The sequence below is a fragment of the Salvelinus alpinus genome, chromosome 27 (genome assembly GCF_045679555.1).
Source record: "Salvelinus alpinus chromosome 27, SLU_Salpinus.1, whole genome shotgun sequence".
Classification (NCBI taxonomy): Eukaryota; Metazoa; Chordata; class Actinopteri; order Salmoniformes; family Salmonidae; genus Salvelinus; species Salvelinus alpinus.
In genome coordinates, this window is record NC_092112.1 from 33992514 (window position 1) to 34012101 (window position 19588).

At 42.1% G+C, this 19588-nt stretch overlaps 1 protein-coding gene across 3 annotated transcripts in view; it reads left to right on the forward strand.

Annotated features, from left to right (window-relative positions):
• syne2a (spectrin repeat containing, nuclear envelope 2a) overlaps positions 1–19588 on the forward strand; it is a 209188-nt gene that overhangs the window by 118302 nt on the left and 71298 nt on the right. For all 3 annotated transcript variants that reach the window (XM_071370396.1, XM_071370394.1, XM_071370395.1), the window contains exons 66-76: positions 3634–4290; positions 4379–4462; positions 4603–4872; positions 5434–5628; positions 6347–6448; positions 6613–6783; positions 7115–7288; positions 7395–7526; positions 9406–9602; positions 15618–15750; positions 16134–16316. In XM_071370396.1, the coding sequence (XP_071226497.1) occupies positions 3634–4290; positions 4379–4462; positions 4603–4872; positions 5434–5628; positions 6347–6448; positions 6613–6783; positions 7115–7288; positions 7395–7526; positions 9406–9602; positions 15618–15750; positions 16134–16316 (2298 nt within the window). The remainder of the gene's footprint in view (positions 1–3633; positions 4291–4378; positions 4463–4602; positions 4873–5433; positions 5629–6346; positions 6449–6612; positions 6784–7114; positions 7289–7394; positions 7527–9405; positions 9603–15617; positions 15751–16133; positions 16317–19588) is intronic.

The following is a 19588-nucleotide window of genomic DNA, read 5'->3' on the forward strand; positions in this document are numbered from 1 at the left end:
TTAACAACCCATTTATAAATGATTAGTAAACACATTTGCAGTACAGAATCTAAAGTGGCCACTATATCTTCATAATAGGTATATAAATAATGTATCGTTTTATAAACAATTTGTTGCTTTTTTTTGTCCAGGTGGGAAAGGGCAGTGTGGAGTGGGGAGTCAACTAAATAAAATAAATATTTGTAATGATTGGATCTTAGCAAATCACATTGCTGCAAGGTGTGGCTCTGAATTAGAGGTACACAAGACAGTGGTGTTTGCAGGGAAGTTTAGAGGGAGGTGATTTATTATAAATAAGGCCAGGGCTATGGGTTGGTACTTTTTCTATTGGACAAGGACTTTTCTCCTATCTTTCTATTGGGTTAATGAATGACACTTTTGACGCATTGATCCACCAGACCTATCGAACATTGGGCGAAATTTTTCAGTATCTAATCTAAAGTGTGACACTTTTCACCAAGTCTTAAATTGGTCAGATACCTTTTAATTACATAACTAACACACATGAGGTTGGAGAGAAGTTGACAATTTATTGACAAACAGCTAGCTTGCAAATGACAAATTAGCAAAAAGCTACAGTGTGGCTAACTAATGTTGTAAGTTATCTAGGTCGCTGCTAGCTGGCAGATTCATAGGTAGCAGTGAAGTGAAAAATGAAGACAGAAAATTATGCACCGGTATCATTGTACATTACTGTGATGGAATACCCTCCCATTTGACTGTTCTGTGACTCACTGAAAACCTTTCCCGGTCAGAGGAATAAGGCAACCTCATAGAGAGTTAACACACACAGGAAACTTTATTGCCAAGCAAGGTATGGAAATGATCTGCAAGTACAGAGAAAGACAAATACTAAATTAACTATACATGGAATAATATGAACAGTGCAAAGTAGTGAATAGGGTAATGACCACAATAGCTCAAGGAGAGAGAATGCTAAATATAACAAAGGACTGTATAGAAAAGGACTGTATAAATGTATACATAAAAATTTTACATGAACATGCAGCATACAGTGGGGCAAAAAAAGTATTTAGTCAGCCACCAATTGTGCAAGTTCTCCCACTTAAAAAGATGAGAGAGGCCTGTAATTTCATCATACTTCACACTTCAACTATGACAGACAAAATGAGAAAAAAAAATCCAGAAAATCACATTGTAGGATTTTTAATGAATTTATTTGCAAATTATGGTGGAAAATAAGTATTTGGTCAATAACAAAAGTTTCTCAATACTTTGAGATATACCTTTTGTTGGCAATGACAGAGGTCAAACGTTTTCTGTAAGTCTTCACAAGGTTTTCACACACTGTTGCTGGTATTTTGGCCCATTCCTCCATGCAGATCTCCTCTAGAGCAGTGATGTGTTGAGGCTGTTGCTGGGCAACACAGACTTTCAACTCCCTCCAAAGATTTTCTATGGGGTTGAGATCTGGAGACTGGCTAGGCCACTCCAGGACCTTGAAATGCTTCTTACGAAGCCACTCCTTCGTTGCCCGGGCGGTGTGTTTGGGGTCATTGTCATGCTGAAAGACCCAGCCACGTTTCATCTTCAATGCCCTTGCTGATGGTAGGCTTTGTTACTTTGGTCCCAGCTCTCTGCAGGTCATTCACTAGGTCCCCCCGTGTGGTTCTGGGATTTTTGCTCACCGTTCTTGTGATAATTTTGACCCCACGGGGTGAGATCTTGCGTGGAGCCCCAGATCGAGGGAGATTATCAGTGGTCTTGTATGTCTTCCATTTCCTAATAATTGCTCCCACAGTTGATTTCTTCAAACCAAGCTACTTACCTATTGCAGATTCAGTCGTCCCAGCCTGGTGCAGGTCTACAATTTTGTTTCTGGTGTCCTTTGACAGCTCTTTGGTCTTGGCCATAGTAGAGTTTGGAGTGTGACTGTTTGAGGTTGTGGACAGGTGTCTTTTATACTGATAACAAGTTCAAACAGGTGCCATTAATACAGATAACGAGTGGAGGACAGAGGAGCCTCTTAAAGAAGAAGTTACAGGTCTGTGAGAGCCAGAAATCTTGCTTGTTTGTAGGTGACCAAATACTTATTTTCCACCATAATTTGCAAATAAATTCATTAAAAATCCTACAATGTGATTTTCTGGATTTTTTTTCTCATTTTGTCTGTCATAGTTGAAGTGTACATATGATGAAAATTACAGGCCTCTCTCATCTTTTTAAGTGGGAGAACTTGCACAATTGGTGGCTGACTAAATACTTTTTTGCCCCACTGTAAATAACTCAGTAATAACATTACAGGGAATAATAATAGCAACTACTACTAACAGTAATAGTAAACACTCACACATCTCAGCCATAACAAGAACAACCATTACTCACTTTTACCCACGCACTCCATGAACACACTGCTGTAAATCCACCTCTAGCGACACTGAAGGAAATGGCCATCGGGTCATAGGGATGCAAGAGCATGCATCGGGTCTGATTTTAGCCAGTGCTGGACCAGCTACATCCTCTTAGCCAATCAGAGTGCCATTGTTATTGTTGTGAGAGTGCTGTCATGGTTGCTATGGTTATTATGTTTAGGTTGACACTATGTGCTACTATGTATTGCTATGCTAAAATGCAAGGGTGCATATCAGAGAAAAGGGTATTAAAATAGAAAACATGGTGCGGACGTCTGCTTTCATCTGAGCGTACCGATCAGATGTGGATCAGCTAATGACAGATAGCTAGCCCGCAGCTAGGCAGCTAGCTTCAGTACCATCTAGCCAGTCAACAATGCAGACATTGTACAGGTGTGATCTATTGGACATTCTGACTGTATGTCAAAAAAATAGAAACTTTTCTTCAACCCCCTGTCTGCTGTGTACTTATTTATGTTTTTAAACTTATCTGAGCCATAGCCTGGAATCACAAATAATATTCCCATTACTATCCAATCAGCATCCTCTCAAAAATGATGGGTGGGTAAAAATCCACGGGGCCAAACGCCGCATTTTGGATTAGGTCATCTTCTGATTGGTTGAAGGTGATCTAATCGCTGTCAAATTAGTTTTAATAATGCCCCTCATGACATTGTCACAGAGTTTTTTAATGATGGGATGGCCAGGCTGATATTATGAAGGGGAAATTCGTGATAAGATTTATAATAATTTCAACCTTCATGAATAATTTTGGATAAATGGCTGCAACTTTAGATTGGGTACTGCAAACAAGTTTACTAATAATTTGTACATGATGTGGTTCTTAAGACATTAACATATCGATCATGAATAAAGGCAGAAGTAATAAGTGATAGTTTATGACTTCATAATATGTAAATTGCTCACTGACATAAACATATGTAGTTTTTTATACATTTTATAATTATGGTTTAGAAATAATTTACAGATCATTAACAAATTCATTATCCATGATGTATTAATGAGCATTGTTAAACAGTGTTAACCGTTTACAAATACCTTATATACTAGTGGTAAATGAAGTCGTAATAATGATTTACAAGTGTTCAGCAAATCATTAATACATGCCTTAATAATGATCTATTAATGGATTATAAATGTAAAGTGTTACCAGATCATTGAGTAAAGAAGTAGTTGCATGTCAGATTCCATACCATTCTATTGGGGTTGGGTTTGATTCATTCCAATCCTCTTTGTTCAGGAGTTGGACACCCCAGAGTCTTGTGTAGACCCAGAAGACAGTAATTCTGGTTTAATATCTGAGAAGATCCAACCAACACCTGAAAAAACAGACCGAGCACCTGCAGACACCCTGTCATTACCAGCTCAGTGGAGACCCATCTCCAAGACCACTATATCAGAAAACAAGCCGACAGAATCAGTCAGTAAGAACATTAACAAGGAGACTTTGTCAGTAACCGAGAAGTCTGAATTAGTAACCAAGGCAACTGTCTCATTACCTGAAACTAGTTCAGTGACCATGGAGACTAGACCAGCATCTGTAAAAAGTGTCTTGGCAACCAAAGAAACTGGAGAAGTACCTGTGAAGATTGGATCAGTAACCAAAGAGATACAATCAGTACCTGAGACTACTTCTGTAACAAAGATGACTGGGCCAGTAACCAAGATGACTGGGTCAGTAACCAAAGAGATACAATCAGTACCTGAGACTACTTCTGTAACAAAGATGACTGGGCCAGTAACCAAGATGACTGGGTCAGTAACCAAAGAGATACAATCAGTACCTGAGACTACTTCTGTAACAAAGATGACTGGGCCAGTAACCAAGATGACTGGGTCAGTAACCAAGGAAATTGGGACAGTTGCCAATACACCCAGAGACCCCCAGGAAGACCTGGTAAGAGTACCACACCCGTGAACCACATATGCACACACGTACACACACACAATTACCTGCACAAACGTTTTACTTTTATTTTTCATAGGACGGAAGATGGGACCTCCTTCACACTCGGCTGTCTGAGAAACTCAACACCTTGAGGAATATTCAGGAGGAGGATCTACATGCGGTCAGTTCACACTGTCACACCTCCCTGATTCAAGTACTCAGCAGACCTGGGTCAAAATTTTGCAGAGGTACAGGATTTTAAGGGCGGCTGTCTTCAAGCCATTATATTGTGTTGATGGTGTTCTCAATGTGGTTGTGTAGGCTACAGGGTCAAGGGCAGAGGGGACCGGCGGTGGCTTTGGTGGTCTGAGAGAGATAGAGGTGTGTGCTGCAAGCCTTAGACAACTCAGACACAGAGCAAGTGGCCTTTCCTCTGCCAATTCAAAGGAAGGTGGCAATCCCATGTTGGATAGAGAGCTCTACACAGCTCTGTGTGGAGCGGAGCGTTCTCTGGAAACACTCACTGGCCTGTTGCTCAGTCCCTCTATTACCACCGTGGAGGACAGTCAACTAAGACTGCTACAGATGGAGGTACAGTACCTACAAACTGCTGATTTACATTTACAGATCTCTGGAAATAGGTAGCATATATTGCACACTGGCGGTGACATTTTCATTGTGCAAAAGAGCACCGATCTGTGATTGAACTTTTTTTCAACAATGTGAGAAATAATGAGGTGATTATTCATATTATTATGTTGATGTATATATAGTTTCCACCTAATAACACACATTGTTGAACAAGTAAACTTTGCCAGATAAAAAAAAAAAAATGGTGCCAGGTTTAATCTGTGCTGTTTTGCACCATGGAAATGTCACACTGGGGTTTTTTAATCACTCACTATCAAATTAGCTAAACTGCAATAACAATAATATTTTCCGATGACAAAATCTCTGAACCTGTGCAAATGAACTGTGCGTGCGTGCGTGCGTGCGTGCGTGCGTGCGTGCGTGCGTGCGTGCGTGTGCGTGCGTGTGTGTGTGTGTGTGTGTGTGTGTGTGTGTGTGTGTGTGTGTGTGTGTGTGTGTGTGTGTGTGTGTGTGTGTGTGTGTGTGTGTGTGTGCGTGCGTGCGTGCGTGCGTTTCTCACAGTGCCTCTCGGTGGAGCTGCCGGCCTTGAGTGACGAGATTAACCATTTAAGGTCAGGCATCAACCCAGACCAGTTGTCTGAAGCACCAGAGACCACAGCCCAGTGTGTGACCTGTCTTCAGGGTTGTTTTCAAACAGCCCAGTCAGCCCTTACCTCCTCACTGAGCCGGCTACACACAGAACTGGGCCACAATCAGGTCAGTGGCTCCACACAAACCACCCCACAAACCACCTCACAGCAACTTCACAATAACATCACAACCAACCCACAACCACTTTGCAATCACCTATGGTTTGGGATACGGTTCGAACAGAAAAAACATGAGAGTTAAGTATAGGAATTCATTCTGAGTGGTTAAAACAGAACAATTAAAAATGAGTGCCTAGCAATGGGATTGAACTTGAACCTTGAGCCGTAGTTCATGGTTTAAGCCCTTCTTCAATCCCCATCCACAACACCCTAGCAAGCCATGAGACTGCTAGATAGTAATAGGCACTTGTGTTGCCCCTTGTGGACAGTATTAAAATTGCATGCATACATCCTGGACAAATGTCTAATACCGCAGTGGAACTGGTGTGACCTGACTGCCCTACAAGCACATTATTATCCATACTTACAGGAGCAATTAGGATTAAGTGCTTTGCTCAAGGGCACGTTGAAAGATTTTTCAGCTAGTCGGCTCAGGGATTCAAACCAGCTACCTTTCAGTTACTGGCCCAACGCTCTTAACCGCTGGTTTACCTGCCACCCAGCACTTCATAATCACCTCACAAACCAGCCCACAACCACCTTGCAACCATTAGCTAGAACAGATATCCTTGTGTTCTTTACGATATGCAACGGGCTCTCGTGCCTTACTGCTTAACCAGGACTTGTCAATGTCTGTCTCTTTTCACACTGTGCGCTGCATGCAGGCAGGGACGGAGCAACAGGAGAGCCACGTGTGCGTTTATGATGATTTTGAACGTGGACAGAGTGACCCATTCACACACATCAAGGATGTCCCCATGCTGGAGGTACAACATTTAGTGTGTTAATCATAGGGCTAGTGAATGTTTGTGTGTGTTTGTGTGTCTCTGTGTGTGTGTGTGTGTGCCCCTTTGTCAGTATATTCCCACGTAATCCCGTCTTTTACTCTAGATGTCTACTGTAGGTCAGTAACGATGGTGTGTCTCTGCAGTATGTCGTTGGTCGGTGTCCCGGGGATGCAGTGGAGCTACAGCGGGTGTCCCAGGCCCTGCTGCAGGGTTTGGCCAGTCTGGTGGAGCTAGGCAGAGAGCGTCTGGCAGACAGTCAGGACCACCCACCGCACGGCCGCACCCAGCTGCAGACTCTGCTCAGCAGGCACAAGGTAAGCATATGCTGAGGAAAAGAGAGTGTTATGTCAAGTCATTTTATGCACATTCGACTTGGCATGGGAGCTGATGGAAAGGAAGAACAACTGTAGAGGACAGTGTCTTCCCACTCGGAAAGCAGTTGAATCCAAGTTTAAATGAACGTTTGGGATCATCTCCATGTAAACCTCTGACCAATTGCCATGTGATTTTGTCAATTTAGCAACTGGGTTTCAATTGATTATTTTGTGTCTGTCTGTGTGTGTGTCTGTCTGTGTGTGTGTGTGTGTGTGTGTGTGTGTGTGTGTGTGTGTGTGTGTGTGTGTGTGTTTGGCGATGGCTGAACAGAAGTTGTACCAGGTTATGGAGTCCCAGCTGGCGTTGGTGCAGTGGCTGTTCCAGTGTAAGCCACAGGGGGGGCTGGTTGGTCAGGAGGATGAACAGGTCCGGCTGGAGCAACAGGTCAACACTCTGCAGCAACAGGCTCTGGAGCAGGGAGCCACCATGCACAGAAGGCTGCAGGTACACGCACACACATGAAAGACCCACATAATTAAACACATACACTCTCTTATAAACAGACACACACACATACACACATACACACTGTGTATGCATGTGTGTGTAGGTCTGGACACAGTGGGAGGAGGGCTGTGTTCAGCTGGGCCGGCTGCTGGAGAAGCTTGAAGCCCTCGTCCCCTGCGAGGGTCCCGTGGTGGAAGAAGAGGGGCTGCTACAGGAAAGACTGGACACCTGTCAGGTATCCAAACCTCCCTCTCCTCCTCTTCTCTCTACTACTCTTCCTTCTTTCCTTATCTTGCTCTCTTTGTGTATGTCTCTCTGCTCTCTTTGTGTCTGTCTCTCTGTTCCCTTTGTGTCTGTCTCTCTGCTATCTTTGTCTGTCTCTCTGCTCCCTTTGTGTCTGTCACTCTGCTCCCTTTGTGTCTGTCTCTGCTCCCTTTGTGTCTGTCTCTCTGCTATCTTTGTGTCTGTCTCTCTGCTCTCTTTGCCTGTCTCTCTGTTCCCTTTGTGTCTGGCTCTCTGCTCTCTTTGCCTGTCTCTCTGCTCCCTTTGTGTCTGTCTCTCTGCTATCTTTGTGTCTGTCTCTCTGCTCTCTTTGCCTGTCTCTCTGCTCCCTTTGTGTCTGACTCTCTGCATGCTCTTTTCTCTTCTTTTTCTCATTGCATTGACCATCTCAGTCTTCCTTGCCGTCCCTATCACCTCCTCATCCCTCTCTCGTTCACTGTCCCATATATCCTTCTGTCCACCCCCTTTCTTCTCCTCACATACCCAATTGAGCAACATTTGCCCACTAAGAATTAGTTTGCACTACGTAACCAGTGTATCCCTTATTCTTAATTTGTATCACTGGAAGATACTGTATATCATGAGCATAAGTCATAAGCAACAGGTGTCTTATGTCCACATGAGCGATGCATCCTTCGCGTACTGGGATGAAACCACCTGTTGTCTAATTCCAGTAACCAACAACAATGTAGGACCTGCCACAGGCTGCCTCCCAAATGGGACCATATTCCCCTCATAGGACTCTTGTCAAAAGCAGTCCACTATGTAGGGAATAGGGGGCCAATCGGGACAGAGCCATACAGAGAGAGCTGGATGTGAACCAAGCCCTTCAGTGAATGAGGGATTCATGGGCACCTGGCACAAGAAAGATGGAGAGAAAGAGAGATGGAAAGACAGAAGGAGAGAGAGAGGTGGACAGAGAGTAATGGGTGAAAAAAAGGAGAGTTATTTGTTGTGGCATCGCTTCATTCCAAAATCAAATTACTTGGAGGAATACGGATGGCCATTATCGGAGAGTAGAACGCAGTGTTCCATTTCGGATTCCCTCCCTATAACTAGCTGACTTCCCCCTCCCTTTTACAATTACAGAATCCTATTTCTCATCTCTCGGACGGACCGACTTGAGTGGAATGTGTGTGTGTGTGCACATGTGTGTGCACGTGTGTGTGGAGGGGTAGAGTACACATGCTTCTTTTCATCAAATCTCCTTAATAGATTTATGCCTTCCCCTATCTGGCCATAATAACTGAATGAGATGCTGTTTACGATCAAAATGGGCCCCTATTCCTTATATAGTGCACTACTTTTAAACAAGCCCATAGGGCTCAAGTCAAAAGTAGTGTACTATGTAGGGAATAGGAGGCCATTTGGGACTCATAGGCACTGGTGTGGGGGTGGGCATGGTTTCAGGTGAGGATTCGGGTGGTGATGATTCCATTCTCACTCTCTATGCATTTTTTTCGCTCCTTTCGCCTTGTTCCTTATCACACTTCTTTTCACATTTCTCTCTCTTTCTGTAACCCTTGCAAACATCCCCTTCCTCCTCTCACTTTCATTCTCTGTTCCTGTCTTCCCCTCCTCTCCCTTTTCCGTCCCCTCCTCTCCCTTTTCCATCCCCGCCTCATTCCCTTTTCCTCTCCCCACATCCCACAATAATTATTTGATCCCTACATTTCTTTTCATGCCCTTTCTTCTGGCCCTACCTCTTTTTTCTTCTCTCTTATTCCAAACACATTCCCTTCTCAATTTTTATTATTTCACATTTTCACCCTATCCCACCCCTATTTAACCCCCTTCTCTTTCTCTCTCCTTCCCCTTTCTCCCCCCATTAGCAAGTGCTGGCCCTGTTGGAGGAGTGCAGGCCTGCCCTGGGCTCGGTCCTGGACCAGGGGAAGGCTCTGCAGGCCTGGGGATGCAGTACCGGGGTCGGCGGCACAGGAGGCGTCCTGGAGCTGCGCTGGCGGGCTGTCCGCAGCAAGGCAGAGCAGGAGAGCCAACGCAGCCGTGACATAAGGGACAACTGGACCAGGTGGGCACACACAGACAGGGTTTTCGGGAAATGGACAGGGACATACACACACAACATAGCTGTGGGAACACGTACAGTGCCTTCAGAAAGTATTCACACCCCTTGACTTTTTCCAAATGTTGTTGTGTTACAGCCTGAATTAAAAATGGATTAAATGGAGATTTTGTGTCACTAGCCTACACACAATATCCCATAATGTCAAAGTTAAATTGTTTTTAGAAATGTTTACAAATTAATAAAAAATGAAAAGCTGAAAAGTCTTCAGTTAAAATGTATAAGTTGCATGGACTATGTGTGCAATAATAGTGTTTAACATTACTTTAAATGACTACCCCATCTCTGTACCCAACACATACAGTCGTGGCCAAAAGTTTTGAGAATGACACAAATATTAATTTTCAAAACGTTTACTGCTTCATTGTCTTTAGATATTTTTGTCAGATGTTACTATGGAATACTGAAGTTTAATTACAAGCATTTCATAAGTGTCAAAGGCTTTTATTGACAATTACATGATGTTGATGCAGAGTCAATATTTGCAGTGTTGACCCTTCTTTTTCAAGACCTCTGCAATCCGCCCTGGCATGCTGTCAATTAACATCTGGGCCACATCCTGACTGATGGCAGCCCATTCTTGTATAATCAATGCTTGGAGTTTGTCAGAATTTGTGTGTTTTTGTTTGTCCACCCGCCTCTTGAGGATTGACCACAAGTTCTCAATGGGATTAAGGTCTGGGCAGTTTCCTGGCCATGGACCCAAAATATTGATGTTTTGTTCCCCGAGCCACTTAGTTATCACTTTTGCCTTCTGGCAAGGTGCTCCATCATGCTGGAAAAGGCATTGTTCGTCACCAAACTGTTCCTGGATGGTTGGGAGAAGTTGCTCTCGGAAGATGTGTTGGTACCATTCTTTATTCATGGCTGTGTTCTTAGGCAAAAGTGTGAGTGAGCCCACTCCCTTGGCTGAGAAGCAACCCCACACATGAATGGTCTCAGGATGCTTTACTGTTGGCATGACACAGGACTGATGGTAGCGCTCACCTTGTCTTCTCCGGACAAGCTTTTTTCCGGATGCCCCAAACAATCGGAAAGGGGATTCATCAGAGAAAATGACTTTACCCCATTCCTCAGCAGTCCAATCCCTGTACCTTTTGCAGAATATCAGTGGCTTCTTTGCTGCCCTTCTTGACACCAGGCCATCCTCCAAAAGTCTTCGCCTCACTGTGCGTGCAGATTCACTCACACCTGCCTGCTGCCATTCCTGAGCAAGCTCTGTACTGGTGGTGCCCCGATCCCGCAGATGAATCAACTTTAGGAGACGGTCCTGGCATTTGCTGGACCTTCTTGGGCACCCTGAAGCCTTCTTCACAACAATTGAACCGCTATCATTGAAGTTCTTGATGATCCGATAAATGGTTGATTCAGGTGCAATCTTACTGGCAGCAATATCCTTGCCTGTGAAGCCCTTTTTGTGCAAAGCAATGACAGCACATGTTTCCTTGCAGTTAATCATGATTGACAGAGCAATGATCCGAAGCACCACCCTCCCGTTGAAGCTTCCAGTCTGTTATTCGAACTCAATCAGCATGACAGAGTGATCTCCAGCCTTATCCTCGTCAACACTCACACCTGTGTTGACTAGAGAATCACTGACATGATGTCAGCTGGTCCTTTTGTTGCAGGGCTGAAATAGAGTGGAAATGTTTTTTGGGGATTCAGTTCATTTGCATGGCAAAGAAGGACTTTGCAATTAATCTGATCACTCTTCATAACATTATGGAGTATATGCAAATTGCCATCATACAAACTGAGGCAGCAGACTTTGTGAAAATTAATATTTGTGTCATTCTCAAAACTTTTGGCCACGACTGTACACTTATCTGTAAGGTCCCTCAGTCGAGCATTGAATTTCAAGCACATATTCAACCACAAAGACCAGGGAGTTTATCCTATGGTTCGCAAAGAATTGGTAGATGGGTAAAAAAAGCAGACATTGAATATCACTTTGAGCATGGTACAGTTATTAATTACACATTGAGAGGTGTATCAATATACTCACTCACTACAAAGATACAGGCGTCCTTCCTAAATCAGTTGCCAGAGAGGAAGGAAACCGCTCAGGGATTTCACAATGAGGCCAATGGTGAGTTGAATGGCTGTGATAGGAGAAAACTGAGGATGGATTCTCAACATTGTAGATACTCCACAATATTAACCTAAATGACAGAGAGTAAAGAAGGAAACCTGTACAGAAGAAAAATGTTCCAAAACATGCATCCTGTTGCAGTTTTTAAGAAATGGAATAGAGCTAAGCCTTGGTAAAATCCTAGAGGAAAAACTGGTTCAGTCTGCTTTCCAAAAGACACTGGGAGACAAATTCACCTGTCAGTAGGACAATAACCAATGCCAAATATACAGTGCAGTTTATTACCAAGGAGACATTGAATGTTACTGAGTGGCCTAGTTACAGTTTTGACTTAAATAATCTTGAAAATCTATGGCAAGACTTGAGAATGACTGTTTAGCAATGATCAACAACCAACTTGACAGATTTTTTTAAAGCTTCATGGGAAAATATTGTACAATCCAGGTGTATTTGGAATATTTATTAGGTTCCCCATGTAGCTGTTGCAAAAGCAGCAACTACTCTTCCTGGGGTCCACACAAAACATGAAACATAATACAGAACATCAATAGACAAGAACAGCTCAAGGACAGAACTACATACATTTTTTTCAAAGGCACACACAGCCTACATATCAATGCATACACACAAACTATCTAGGTCAAATAGGGGAGAGGCATTGTGCCGTGAGGTGTTACTTTATCTGTTTTTTGAAAACAGGTTTATTTGAGCAATATGAGATGGAAGGAAGTTCCATGCAATAAGGGCTCTATATACTGTAATACTGTACGCTTTCTTGAATTTGTTCTGGATTTGGGGACTGTGAGAAGACACCTGGTGGCATGTCTGGTGGGATAAGTGTGTGTGTCAGAGCTGTGTGTAAGTTGACTATGCAAACAATTTGGGATTTTCAACACATTAATGTTTCTTATGTAAAGAAGAAGTGATGCAGTCAGTCTCTCCTAAACTCTTAGCCAAGAGAGATTGGCATGCATAGTATTTATATCAGCCCTCTGATTACAATTAAGAGCAAAACGTTCCGCTCTGTTCTGGGCCAGCTGCAGCTTAACTAGGTCTTTCCTTGCAGCACTCGGCCACACGACTGGACAATAATCAAGATTAGACTAAACTAGAGCCTGCAGAACTTGTTTTTTGGAGTGTGGTGTCAAAAAAGCAGAGCATCTCTTTATTACGACCAAACCTCTCCCCATCTTTACAACCATTGAATCTATATGTTTTGTCCATAACAGTTTACAATATAAGGTAACGCCAAGTAATTTAGTCTCCTCAACTTGTTCAACAGCCACACCATTCATTACCAGATGCAGCTGAGGTCTAGAACTTAAGGAATGGTTTGTACCAAATACAATGCTCTTAGTTTTAGAGATGGTTAGGACCAGTTTATTACTTGCCACCCATTCCAAAACAGACTGCAACTCTTTAAGGGTTTCAGTGACTTCATTAGCTGTGGTTGCTTATGCGTATATGGTTGAATCATCAGCATACATGGACACACATGCTTTGTTTAATACCAGTGGCAGGTCATTGATAAAAATAGAAACGAGTAGAGGGCCTAGAGAGCTGCCCTGTGGTACACTACACTTTACATGTTTGACATTATAGAAGCTTCCATTAAATAAAACCCTTTGAGTTCTATTAGATAGATGGCTCTGAATCGACAATATGGAAGAGGTTGAAAAGCCATAACACATACGTTTTTTCAACAACAGGTTATGGTAAATAATATCAAAGGCTGCACTGAAATCTAACAGTACAGCTCCCACAGTCTTATTATCAATTTCTTTCAACCAGTCATCAGTCATTTGTGTCAGTATAGTACATGTTGAGTGCCCTTCTCTGTAAGCATGCTGAAAGTCTGTTGTTAATTTGTTTACAGAGAAATAGCATTGTATTTGGCCAAACATAATTTTTTGCAACAGTTTTCTAAGAGCTGGCAGCAAGCTTATAGGTCTGCTGTTAGAACCAGTAAAGGCCGCTTTACCACTCTTGGGTAGCATAATTACTTTGGCTTCCCTCCAGACCTGAGGGAAGAATATAGAGTCAGCTACCATCCTCAGTAGCTTTCCATCTATGTTGTCAATTGCAGGAGGTTTGTCATTATTGATCGATAACAATAATTTTCCCACCTCTCCCACACTAACTTTACAAAATTCAAACTTGCAATGCTTTTCTTTCAATATTATTTTTTTTTATGCATGAATACATTTGCTCACTGTTTGTTGTTGGCATTTCTTGCCTAAGTTTGCCCACTTTGCCAATGAAATAATAATTAAAATAATTGGCAACATAAAATGGTTTTGTGATAAATAAGCCATCTGATTCGATTGAAAGATGGAGTTGAATTTGTCTTTCTGCCCATAATTTCATTTAAAGTACTAAAGTGTGTTTTCCATCATTCTTTATATCATTGACCTTGGCTTCATAATACAGTTTCTTCTTTTTTGTTGTTGAGTTTAGTCACATAATTTCTCTATTTGCAGTAAGTAAGCCAGTCAGATGTACAGCCAGACTTATTGGCCACTCCTTTTGCCCCATCTCTTTCAACCATACAGTTTTTCAATTCCTCATCAAACCATGGAGCCTCAACAATTCTAACAGTCCGTTTCTTAACAGGTGCATGTTTATCAATAATTGGAAGAAGCAATTTCATAAATGCATTGATGCCCCTCATTAATCACATCAGACCAACAAATATTTTTAACATCATCCACATAAGAGTCAGAGCAAAATATTTTGTATGATCTCTTATACACTATTTTAGGACCAGCTGTTGGAACTTTGGGTTTCCTGGATTTTGACGCTATATTGTGATCACCGCATCCAATGGGTACGGATACAGCTTTAGAGCAAAGTTCTACAATATTAGTAGAAATGTAATCGATACATGTGGATGATCTTGTTCCTGTAGTGGTAGTAAACACACTCGTATGTTGATTCATAACCTGAACCAGATTACAGGCACCGATTACAGTAAGAAGCTTCCTCTTGGACAGCTTGATGAAAACCTATCAATATTCAGGTCCCCAAGAAAGTAGACCTCTCTGTTTACATCACATACACTATCATGCATTTCACACATATTATTTAGATACTGACTGTTAGCACTTGGCCTATAGCAACACCCCAAAAGAATAGGCTTTAGATGTGTCAAGTGAACCTGCAACCACAACACTTCAATAACACTTGACATAAGATCTTTTCCAAGCATTACAGGGATATGGCTCTGAATATATACAGCAACACCTCCCCCATAAGCATTTCTGTATCTTCTATAGATGTTATATACTTGTATTGCTACTGCTGTATCATCAAATGAATTATCTAAGTGAGTCTCAGAAATGGCTAATATATGAATGTTATCTGATGTTAGCAAGTTATTGATTTCATGAACCTTATTTCGAAGGCTACATATATTAATATGGGCTATTTTCAGCACTTTCCTGGGTAGCTTATCAGAGATAGACATAATACTGAAAAGAGCAAACAAAGCAAGATAAAAAAAGATACATTCAGCAGTCCATTAATCAATTGGGGTGTGTGTGTGATGCGGTGTGCAAAGCTCTTGTAGACTTCCCCAGAAAGACGCACAGCTGTAAGTGCTGCCAAAGGTGATTCTAACATGTATTGACTCGGGGTTGAATACTTATCTAATGAAGATATATTAGTGAGTTATTTTCCATTCATTAAAACAAAAATAGTATTTTGTGTAGATATTTTACCAAAAAATGACAATTATATCCATTTTAATCCCACTTTGTAACACAACAAAATGGGGGGAAAGTCAAGGGTGTGTGATTACTTTCTGAAGGCACTATAAATGTGGACTGCTCTGCATAAGGACACATCGAACCCTGTTTTCCCTCTTGTAGGTTCCACAACGACTCTGTGTCGCTCACTGGATGGATGGGCAGTGCTAAAGAACGCCTGAAGACATGGAGAAGTCTGCCCGACGCCACACCTCAAAACGAGGAGCACACTCGTACTTACCTCATCCAACTACTGGTAAAATTGTTAGGGAAAAAACTTCAGATGACACGATTTGGAGCTCAATGTAGTAAATAATCGGAATTCATGTTACATGACAGACAGTGTCATCCAGACCCTACCGGAAATGTACATGTAAGAAAAATGTATGGATACACAGAATAACAACTTTTATTGTAAAACACATTTAATTGTAGCAGTCCATCTGTCTTTTCTTTCACAAACACCTGAAAGCTAGTTTGGAGTGAATTTTTGGTTCTTAAATACATTACAAATGTGTTGGAAACATCAAGTCAGTTCACATGCCATGGAAAATGTTCGAATTGCAAACTGAATGTGTGAATTTTGTTTGAAATTTCCGGTATGGGAGCTGTTCGATTTGACGTTTAGTTCTTTGACAGGAGTTTTCAGTGGAGCTGGAAACCAGGTCCGCTGAAAAGGCCTCTGCGCTCAGGGCGGGCACATTGCTACTGCAGCTGAAAGAGGCTGATGCACCGGGGCTGCGCAGACAGCTAGCGCAGCTGGAGCAAACTTGGACCGAAGTCACGTCTGCACTTCCCATAGCCCAGGAGAGACTGCACCAGGTGGGGATATGATTGGTTGGTTGATTGGTTGGTTGGTTGATTGTTTGGTTGTGCTCTTGATGAGCATCTGAGTAGAAGCATCAGGTGTCTTGTAGTAGAACCAGGCTGTAGTGTAGTAGAACCAGGCTGTAGTATAACCAGGCTGTCATTCAAAACATGTAACTCAAGACAAATTTTCTTGCTGGCCAATGCCTCTCTGTCATTGATACAGTGGGATTTATCTTCTTTATGTGGACAATTAATCATTTCACTCTCCTAGGCATTGGTGCAGCATGATCCGTGCGCGCATGATCCGTGTGCACATGAATACAGGATTTCCAATACAGATTGTGCTCTGAGAAAAAGCTTTCAATAACGGGAAACACATCCTCACCTGTAGTTCTCCCCATTAGCTTCTTGCAGAACAGAATGTGCTCATTAATTTACGAAATGTCAATGTATCGCACAAACGCAGTAACCTGGGCTTCCTCACTGACATCAGTCGATTAATCCAACTGCTGAGAAACATGACCCACCAAGCCGCGCTGCTTCTGAGCGTACATTTTCCTTTTTATTTAAAATGTCGCCAACAAAACAACAAACGAAAGAAACAACCGTGAAGCTTACAGGGCATTAGTGCCACAAACAAAGTTAACTACCCACACTGAAAGGAGGGAAAAAGGGCTACCTAAGTATGATTCCCAATCAGAGACAACGATAGACAGCTGTCCCTGATTGAGAACCATACCCGGCCAAAACATAGAAATAAAGAAACATAGAAAACAAAACATAGAATGCCCAGCCCAAATCACACCCTGACCAAACCAACTAGAGACATAAAAAGGCTCTCTAAGGTCAGGGCGTGAAAGCGATGCAGTGTCTTAGACTGCTGTGCCACTCGGGAGGCCCAAGATAACTTAAACATATTTTGGGGGGTAATATTTTTTCTTCACATTTTTACAAATATATTCCCACATACCCCATGGAGACTGCGGACATACCCGTACCCCTGGTTGGGAAACAATGCTATACGTAACCAGCGCGGAAAGGAAAGAGCTGGAAAACCAAGCGTGATGGAAAAGAGAGGAGTGAAAAGGAAAGAAGAGCAAGCCTCGCTGACCAAAGAGAAGAGGCGAAGACTAGTTTTTAATTTGGCACCTCGTCTATCACCATTGAATCCGAGCAGGTTCTCAGAACTTTCAACAAACGGCCAACCGTTGTGCCAAACTGAACAGTGAGGGTGCATCCAAAATGGAACCCTATTCCCTATTTAGTGCACTACTTTTGAGCTGGTAGTGCACTATATAAGGAATATGGTGTCATTTGGGATTCACCCTGTGAACTCTTTCATGTACTATATGACCTGTTGTGGGTTCACTGACTTGATGAAGATAGGGGAGAGGAGGAGATGAAAGAAGAAGCTTATCTTCAGACAACGGGGGTTGCACGTCATTGGCACTGGCTCCCACAGTGCATGCATCACCGGAGCATCAAAACCCATTACCTATACTCACACACACACACACACACACACACACACACACACACACACACACACACAGACACAGACACAGACACAGACACAGACACAGACACACACAGACACAGACACAGAACATGCACAGAGGCATACACAGACACACAGTCACGCACACACACAGACATGCACACACACTGGCATTGCACCCTCTCCTCCCCTTGCAGCTGTGGTCTCAGTGAAGGCCAGTTCACAGCGCTGCATATAACGACTCTCTTTCTTTCTTTTTAACTCTCCTTTTTTCCCCCTGTGTTTTGTCAAATGAAGGATATAAGTCAGCTACTGGGAAACTCCTCGATAAGAGCAGAAAGGGATAGTTCATTCATGTTTTCCACTTATTTTGTCTGTGGTCGAATTTACAGCTTAAGGATATTCTAAAACAGCATACAAATATGGTATATTTACACTGGTATGTCTTTCTAAAGCCATGCTCTACATTATATTGTTGACTATATAGTGCATTCAGAAAGTATTCTTGCCCTTTGACTTATACCACATTTTGCTGTGTTACAGACTGAAATCAAAATGGATCAAATAGATTTTTTTCTCATGACAAAGTGAAAATGAAATACATAAATATTGAATTTACATAAGTATTCACACCCATGAGTCAATACATGTTAGAATTACCTTTGGCAGCAATTACAGTCTTTCTGGGCAAGTCTCTAAGAGCTTTGCACACGTGGATTGTACAATATTTGCACCAAATAATTCTTCAAGCTCTGTCAAGTTTGTTGTTGATCATTGCTAGACAGCCATATTTTAAGTCTTGCCAACGATGTTCAAGCTGATTTAAGTAAAAACTGTAACTAGGCCACTCAGGAACATTCAATGTCATCTTTGTAAGCAACTCCAGTGTATATTTGGCCTTGTGTTTTAGGTTATTGTCGTGCTGAAAGATAAATTTGTCTCCCAGTGTCTGTTGGAAAGCAGACTGAACCAGGTTTTCCTCTAGGATTTTGCCTGTACTTAGCTCTATTCCATTTATTATTATTATTATTATTTTTAAACTCCCTAGTCCTTGCCAATGACAAGCATACCCGTGACATGATGCAGCCACCACTATGCTTAATTTGTTGTGTTGGATTTTAACATAATTTTAACATAATGCTTTGTATTCAGGACAACTTAATTTCTTTGCCACATTTTTTGCAGTTTTACTTTAGTACCTTATTGCAAACAGGATGCATGTTTTGGAATATTTCTTACTCTGTACAGGCTTCCTTTTTTTCACTCACTATCGTTTATGTTAGTATTATGGAGTAACTACAATGTTGTTGATCCATCCTCAGTTTTCTCCTATCACAGCCATTCAACTCTGCAACTGTTTTAAAGTCACCATTGGCCTTATGGTGAAATCCTTGAGCGGGTTCCTTCCTCTCCGACAACTGAGCTAGGAAGGACGCCTGTATCTTTGTAGTGACTGGGTATATTAATACACCATCCAAAGTGTAATTGATAACTTCACCATGCTCAAAGGGATATTCAAACCTTCCTGTTCTTTGTGGTTGAATCTGTGTTTGAAATTCACTGCTCGACCTAGGGACCTTACAGATAATTGTATGTGTGGGGTACAGAGATGCGGTAGTCATTCAAAAATCATGTTAAACACTATTATTGCACACAGAGTGAGTCCATGCAACTTATTATATGACTTGTAAGTACATTTTTACTCCTGAACTTTTTTAGGCTTGCCATTTCAAAGGGGCTGAATACTTATTGACTCAAGACATTTCAGCTTTTCATTGTTTATTCA